This window comes from Acyrthosiphon pisum, chromosome A2 (assembly GCF_005508785.2).
Source record: "Acyrthosiphon pisum isolate AL4f chromosome A2, pea_aphid_22Mar2018_4r6ur, whole genome shotgun sequence".
NCBI lineage: Eukaryota > Metazoa > Arthropoda > Insecta > Hemiptera > Aphididae > Acyrthosiphon > Acyrthosiphon pisum.
The window spans coordinates 74,252,186-74,261,169 of NC_042495.1; the positions used below are offsets into that span (position 1 = coordinate 74,252,186).

Consider the following 8,984-nt stretch of genomic DNA (forward strand, 5'->3'; position numbering starts at 1 on the left):
ACATAACACACTACATTATATGTTTAATACCCATGTTAGTATGCTATTAGTACCTATATTATGTTCCAATAAAAAAATACCGTCTGCCGTGACGTATACGTTTTCTCCGTCCGTTGGCCCGTACGACGTGGCTGCACTGGGCGCTTGCATATCCCGTACAACTCTGTCACGGCGAATAAAAACTTATCTCGAAAAGTCGAAACATTACCAACACATAGTTACTTCTATGTACGTGATATTATCATACTTATTACTTATAAATGACCACCGTACTGCAATCCACACACATAACATTATAATATATATATTGTATATATTATACGTATGTACATAATACGCACGCACCGTTTGTTATACATATTTATTATATACTTAATACTATAAAATATTATATGTACGTACGTAATAATAATAATACATTATTATACTTGCGATATTGTGAATAATTGTGATATTGACCGCCGTCAGCTTGTGGGTGTTTTTTTCGATTTATTATTTTCATTTTTTTTTTTTTTTATTGTAACGTCTGTCGTGTGTGTGTCGATTGATAATAAGTAAAAATTAAAATCAAATCGTTTACAGTTGTGAACTGTCGTGTGTTGTGTCGCGTTGCACCCGGGAACCATCGACCGAAGGCAGTGTACGAATTTTTAGTCGTGTGCGTTTTTGGAATAGCCAGCCATGTCCACGACGATGATATTGTCTGCCGATTGAGATAGTGCACAGCGGAGGACAGGGTCTGTTTTTCTGCTGTTGGGCGGTGGACACCGTCAGCACGTCATCCTTATCAAGACGCTCACCTTCGCGTGCCGTCCGCCGTCGACGGTTTTTTTTGTACGCGGACGGTGGTCCAGTCGTCCAGAGATTAGTCCAGCCACCGACGACGACGAAGAAACTCGAAAATGGTGAGTGCCGCCCTCCGTTTTGGTGATTAACTGTTGTTTGTTAACCACAGTCGACTCCCCCAATTACATCGTCACTCGTGTCAGTCTTCAGACCGCCAAACAATATGACGTGTTTGAATGTGTCAAATATTATGGCTATTTGTTACAATCTTTTTACATACCTAGCTAACTTTGTGTGCATTTACCTCCTATCAGTGGACCTTACCACACACAATATTGTCATAAATAATAGGTTACCATTAGGGTTTTGTTCATAGGTAGGTATTTTTCAAATTGGCATTAAACATTTACTATCCGCTGCTATCTTACATGTTAACATAATATTTCCAATCACAGTTGATTTAAAAATTAGACTATTTTACTTAAACAGAATATTCATTTATAACCAGTTAGGTGATTTTATCAGTACCTACGTGCTTATTTTTAAATTTTAATAGGTATTTTTTCGAGATAATTAAACTCATTGTATGTATGGTATTTTAATAGTATTATAGAAAAATGTTTAATTAAGAAAGTACCTAATCTAAATCAATTTTAACTGAACAAAATACCTAGGCACCCAGTTTTCTTATTTTATAAATTCTCGATACCTACCTATTTTATTAATTTGATGGTCTAAAATATTAAATATTAATACTACCTATACAATTGTTTCAATGACAACACATAGCAAGTTATTCACACATTTTTGTTTTGAGGTTCTTTAGAACAGTATCACTTAGTAGAATTTGATAGTTTTATTTTTATTCCTATAGTAAATATTATAAGTTTATGATTAAAGAAACTATATCTTGTTCATTGCTTATAATCGGTAAACAAGTATCAATCTGTATTCAGCAAAAACTGAGTTGCTTACACTATAATTGTGTATTTAATAATTACATGCTTACATGTATTTTTTAAGATTATATGTCTCCTCCATACAATATTAAATCAATAAAATAAATCAAATTATATTTGAGTTAGCAATTCTATAGTAAATACATTACTATTATTAATTATTATAGGTAGTTGGCACTTTCATTTAATTATTTTGTGGTAAATTATGAAAAATATAACTTCTACCTATTCTTGTATATTTTTAATATTTAATACACCCCAATAATTGTAACATACCGACATTGTTGTATCTTCATGTTTAATAAAACTTAATATTATCAAATAAATCTTGTCGATTAAGTGTGGGCGCACATATATGCAGTGAAAAAGAAAACTGCCACGACCATCTGCATGCCGAATACCATAACCTGGCCACCCATTTTCACTGCTTTGGTGTGCGCCTGACCTAACTGTTCATTCTAAAATAATAATTTTATCTTAATTTTATACTTATCATCATTATTGTCCTTAAACTTGGCCAACTATTTTATTTAATGGTATATCTAATATAAGACTAGAAATTGTTTTCACTATGTATAAGTTTAAATTTTTTAAATTGATCTGTTGTAATAATTTCTAATTTATGGAATAAAACATTTTTTTTTTTAGTGGTTATTTATAATATATATTAACATGATTGTTACAGACTTTTTTCGGGCTCGGGCAGACAGCGGAGTTGGAAATAGTGTTAGATCGACCGGATGGAAAAAAGAAACTAGACGAAAGCAGTAAAAAAGATCAAAGTTTAATATATTATGATGGAGAAACCGTATCTGGAAGAGTAATACACTTAACATTTTTATTTTACTTAGATACTTTTTTCATAAATATTTTTAAAATGTTGGGTAAATGACGGTTAGTAAAATTGTTCATTAATTTATAATGATTTGAAGTTAAAGGTATACGACCCATCTGTGTTTTCTACCAAAATAAACCTATCTTTTCCCTACTGTACTGACTGTCTTTGTAATCGAAAGAAAATTCCGAAAACATATTTTAATTCGCCATAAAGTTTTCTTGAAAATGCCTTTTCCACTTTTTTAAAATTAATTTTTTACCCTTTTAAATTGTGATTTTTATATTTTGAATATTAAGAATTTTTAAATATTAATAATGTTGAAGTAGAAAAAGTTATTTTAAAATTTAAGAAAGTCAATTTCAACTAAATTTTGTAACAATTTCAAATGTTTTCAGAAATTGTATCAGATAAATAGTTAAGAAGACGAGATACCCGCATATGTTTTCTCCGTCTTACAAGTGTGTAACAGCAAATTTTAAGCTCATCCGAACACGTGTAGCTCGGTTAGTTTAAGAATGTGCTTTTTATTATATTTTAATTTAGAAGCAAGCTATAATTATTTTAAAATTGTAAATTGTTTGTAAATCTTAAACTACTCATAACTCGCTTTAAAATTAAAATATAATAAAAAGCCCATAAGGTTGCCTAGATTATTAATCTTACTTTTAGATTTTATAGGAGGTAAATTTACTCTAATTTTTAAATTAACGGAGCTACATGTGTTCTGCTGAGCGTAAAAGTGATTATGTTACACACTTGTAAGATGGATACAACATATGAGTATCTCATCCTCTTAACTATTTATCTGATTAAATTTCTGAAAACATTTGAAATTGTTATAAAATTTACTTGAAATCGACTACCTTAAATTTTAAAATAACTTTTTCCACTTTAACATTATTAATATTTAAATTTTATAATATTCAAAACGTAAAAATCGTAATTAAAAGGGGTAAAAAGTTAATTAAAAAAAAGTTGAAAAGTAATTTCAGCATTCAGTATCATTGACAAAAAAAGAGCAGATAAATAAATATAGAGTAGATACCTTACTTATCTCAATTGTGTAATTTTAGGTTTTTAGAAAGGTTGGATAAAATAATAAGTGGTAATCTTGTTTTTAGAATTTTTGTTGTGTCAGTTGATAAATTGTTGGATGATGTTGAAAAAAAAAAGTATATTAAATACACAAAATAATATTTCTTCATAATTATAAAAATATATTTTTTTTTAATTAGCCAGGCCCCTAGTTTCTTATAAAATTAGAAAGGTGCAAATCTATACCTTGCCCACTATCCCCCCCCCCCAAATTATGCCATTGAATTTAGATCTACTATGATAAATAATTATCTGAATGAAGAATTAAACTGTCATGTTATTATTATTAAAATCATTTTATGTCTTGCATTTAAAAAAAATTATATTATTAATAGGTCAATGTAATACTAAAAAAGTCAAGCAGTCGTTTGGAACATCAGGGTATTAAAGTTGAATTCATAGGCCAAATAGAAATGTACTATGATCGAGGAAACCATCATGAGTTTACATCACTAGTCAAAGAACTGGCCAGGCCTGGAGAAATGTTGCAGAATACTTCATATAATTTTGAATTTTTAAATGTAGAAAAACCATATGAGACATATACTGGCTCTAATGTGAGGCTGAGGTATAGTGTAATAGTTAATAAAACAATTAATTTAATAATAAATATCTAATATTAAGGTGTAAATGATTGTATACTATTTTTTTTTAGGTACTTTTTGAGGGTTACCGTCATACGAAGAATCTATGACATAGTTAAAGAAATGGATATTATAGTACATACTTTATCCTCTTATCCTGATATGAATAATAGTATAAAAATGGAAGTAGGAATTGAAGATTGTTTACATATTGAGTTTGAATACAATAAGTGCAAGTGTGTTATTACTCAAATATAATTTTATACTCTAATTTATTAATATATGTATATATTTTTTAGATACCACTTGAAAGATGTAATTGTAGGTAAAATTTATTTTCTACTAGTACGAATAAAGATAAAACACATGGAAATTGCAATAATTAAAAGAGAAACTACTGGATCTGGTTAGATTCATTATGTTATATTAGTTTTATTATTCAAGTAAAATATAATTGACATTTTTTAGTTAGTTAACAAATATATATTTTTTATTGTTTAGGTCCCAATACATTTAATGAAAACGAAACTATAGCTAAGTATGAAATAATGGATGGAGCACCTGTTAGGGGAGAAAGTATTCCTATTAGAGTATTTCTTGCTGGTTATGATCTCACACCTACTATGAGAGATGTAAACAAGAGGTTTTCAGTGAGATACTTTTTAAATCTTGTTTTAATGGATGAAGAAGATAGACGCTATTTTAAACAACAAGTACGTTATAACTTTTTTGATTTAATTAACAAATTATTGATCCATATTTAAAATCATTAAAAATAATAACAATAATATTTACTAAGTTATATTTAAAACAACATTAAATATTTAAATTAATGTTTATTTGACCATTAGTATTTTAGATTTTCAGCAAAGCGATAAATGTATTGATTTAACAATGTATTTTTTTCATTACAAAGATTTTCTCTCCTATGATGCTTATTATTTTGTTTTAATTAATAAATATTAATCATAGAAACTTATCAATATTTGATATATATAAATTGTTTACATATATATTAATGAAGTTAAAACTTAGATGAGACAAAATGTATTAACAAAACATTGATTGCTTAAAGACTTATAATACTTACCTCATATAATTGTAAATTATTTTTAAAGAGTAATTCAAATTTAAAAATTGCATGGTATAGAATTTAATTAGGATGTTTTTAAAATGTGTATCTTTGAATCATTTTTGTTAAATATCAAATCAAAAATCATAAATGTAAGCTTTTTGTATACAAACATTATTTAAATGCTTCTAAATAGTTTAAATTACAAATTGTCACTTAAAGTTCACAAACAAGCCAATTTTTATTTATTATTTCCATATTCCCCAAAATTCAAAAAGAAATTCTATATAACTGAATTTCAGTTTAAATTTCATACACCATTAAAGCTGTAAAATATATAAATTTACAGGAAATAACATTATGGCGGAAAGGAGAAAAACATTTAAAAGGAATGCAAAATCGTAATGAACCTTCTCATTTAGTCTCTGGTAAAGATGGACCTAAAGGAAGTGAAGCTCCAAGAACAACAACTCAATCAGTTCAACCATCTGGTTCAATTGACAATACTGACTCGGAAAATGATCATAACCATTCCCCAATGAATGAAGGCGATGATGAACAAATACGTTCATCAATTGAGGATAGTACTAGTGAATAATATGAAATAGTAATAATATTGTTTTATATGTCTACAAAATGCCATTAATTTTGATTCCGAATTTCTTTAGAAAAATAAAAGTAACCAATTATTTAAAACTTTTAAAAATAATAGTGTATTATGCCTAGTCCTAATTATTGAAAAATGTATTAATAATACCTATGTTAACAGGTTAACCACTTAAATTTTTTTTTTTACATAATATAAAATTGTACTATAAATTAATATACAAACAATTTATCACTTGTTAAATACTTTATGTTATACAAAGCGGCAAATTTTTATACTCTACAAATGATATAGTTGTTATATACAGAGTGGGCCACTGTGTTTTCCTGTTTTCCTGTGTTTGCTGTAAGCGAGAACACAGTGGTTCACTCTATATAATACCAAAAATTAATATTTATCTACATAAATATATTAATTTATATATTTTTATACACAGGTTATTTATCTGTTGATTTCGTAGAAGTTCTATAGGTACCTTAATTATTGTTATTGTGATTTATTGTTTAAAAATGTAATTGATTTAATTTATAGTAAACACTTATAATTGTTTTATTTTAATCAAATTCAAATAATGAAAAATATATATTCTTGTATTTTATGAAATGTATATAAAATCATTCAATACATTATTATTATTTATTATAATTATAATCACCTGATATTATTTTGGTTCGTGCATCAGCGGATAATGTAAACAAATTTATTACCTTAGCCAACTATTAAAATAGTCATGTTTACAAGACGTGTATTTTTTTAAAAAATTATTTATTGTATTTATTACGAACTATGTCATTTTAATCGTATAGTAAATGTATCATATATGTATTTATAAATAAATTTATTGATCAGTTTTTAATGTTTCTATTAAAAAAAAACAAATAATTAAATTTGTAGCTGTATGTAATTTTATAGTATATTCTATATTTCTCTACAAAAATATTAACATTATAATAGTATTATACTACTATCCAATGCTGTGCATTTAATAGTTATTAGTTAATATTCTATATAACTATATGCTCAATGCTATATTACTTGAAACATTTTATAAATGTATATAAATTATTTTTGTCTTAAAATTTAAACATGTTTTGAATGATATACTGTTTAACAGTTCTACTTTTTAGACTTATTTTCTTAAAATCCAAACAATCGACTAAGAAAAATTAACAAGATTGTTTTACCTTGGGCATAGCTGAATGTTTGATCTTAATAACTTGTACCTACCTAAATCGTAATCGTATTTCGTCATTCCTCATAATCGTATCCGTAGATTAGATTTAACTATAAACTATTATTCAATAGACTTAACTATGGAATGTGTACTGTACTTAGACTCAGTGGTGCATTTAAGGGGTGGCAACTGGGGCTAATGCCCCGGGCGTAAAAATTTTAGGAGCAGGAAAATGTTTATAGTGATCCATTACCTATGTGAACCTGTCAAAAAATACTACTTTTTTTAAAACTAACTAAAATGACAGCCGCAGACATAAGGATATCTGCTGGCTTTTAAAAAATAAATACAATACAGATTTGAGAACATAATTTTCCAATGAATGTATTCATTTTGGCTGTTATTTAAAAACCTTTTCCAATTCTCCTCCAAGTATACAAGACATGTAAGTGTTTATAAAAAAAAATGGTTTAAACGATATCTTACTTTATGAGGTTACTTGAGAGCTTCACAAGCATGTAATCACTACGTCTTACAAACGCATAACATAGCAAATTGTAGGTACGTCCAGCATATCACATTTAGCTCTGTTAGTTTAAAAATTAGAATGAATTGACCTCTTTTATAATTTAGAAGTAAGAATATTATCTAGTCAAGTAGTGAACCTCATACGGTTTTTAGATTCCGAGTGAGACGATAAATATATTGATTTTACAATGATGTGTGGTTTTTTTTTTTGTCTGTCATGGTTTGGGGCACTAAAACTGCTTCGATTTTCAATTTCAATAGTTTTCAAAAGCGCCGGGAAAATAACATAACTATAAATTAAGGAAAAACAGGAATTTTTACGCAAGATCATTTTTTGACTAAATCGATTTTGGTTTTTGGCGTAACTCTAAAACAATAAATGACCGTAGATACATGAAAATTTCACTGTAAATTTATATTAGCATTTTTTATACACCATAAAATAGGTAGGTTTTCAAAATATTTTGACTTGTTTTGAGCTGTTTAAAGACATAATACATTTTCAATTTTTTTAATTTTTTTTTTCTATGAATGTTAATAAAGTTTTATTTGTTGGGTAAAAATGCGTGAAAAATTAATACAAGGCTCCTGATGTATTGTTACAATGACATTTAAAATATATTAAAAACCAATAGTCACAATTTTATTTTATAAGCATTTAAAGTTTAAATTTTGACAAAAACCGTAAAAATCACGAAAATGTGCAAATTATGTTGAGTTAGATATTCATAACTAGGGTTCGGGACTTCTTGCATTTGCATATTTCTTTGTAGTGGTCGTAGTCTATTCTAATAGTGAGTTATAAATGTGTTTTATGAAATTACGAAATTAAATACTAAGTTTGAATTTGCATATTTTTGCATATTTCGTCATATTTTAAGAAAAACGCATATTTGAGCAATTTTTAGCATATTTCGGCATATTTCACATTTTATATTTTTATAAACGTAAAATTGCCGGGAAAAATCATAATTGGATGGTCGTAGTCTGTCGTATCTAACACGTACGTCTCTTTACGACGATAGTCTCTTTATTGCTTAATAATCAACCTTTTTATCGACAATATCAACAATTAGTATAGTTGTGGTAAAACCTAATGGATCCCCTATACTCCTATAGATTTATCTTATTATCACGAAACAAATATAAATTCAAACTTTCCCAAATAATCAAATATTAGCCGGGTATGAATTGTACGATGAAATGAAAAGCAGTACGTGTTCGTTCGTTAATCACATCATCACGTTTACGTTTTTTCTTATTGACTGCTATTTTTTTTTTATTATCAATTTGTGTTTAAAAACTTGTTTAAAATGCCCAAAATAAATGGTAAAATTAATC

At 27.2% G+C, this 8,984-nt stretch overlaps 1 protein-coding gene across 2 annotated transcripts; it reads left to right on the plus strand.

The window, feature by feature from the left end:
- The first annotated feature begins 307 nt into the window (after positions 1–307).
- On the plus strand, positions 308–6,378 carry LOC100168104 (vacuolar protein sorting-associated protein 26B-like). 2 transcript variants are annotated; one of them, XM_029489410.1, is made up of 8 exons: positions 453–471; positions 583–905; positions 2,431–2,565; positions 4,014–4,246; positions 4,334–4,498; positions 4,562–4,668; positions 4,764–4,975; positions 5,684–6,378. In XM_029489410.1, the coding sequence occupies exons 2-8, from the start codon at positions 903–905 to the stop codon at positions 5,930–5,932; spliced, it is 1,104 nt and encodes a 367-aa protein (XP_029345270.1). In that variant the 5' UTR covers positions 453–471; positions 583–902; the 3' UTR covers positions 5,933–6,378. The 2 variants fall into 2 exon arrangements, with proteins under 2 accessions (XP_001951897.1, XP_029345270.1); XM_001951862.5 differs by having other exon boundaries at positions 308–905.
- The last annotated feature ends 2,606 nt before the right edge of the window (positions 6,379–8,984 follow it).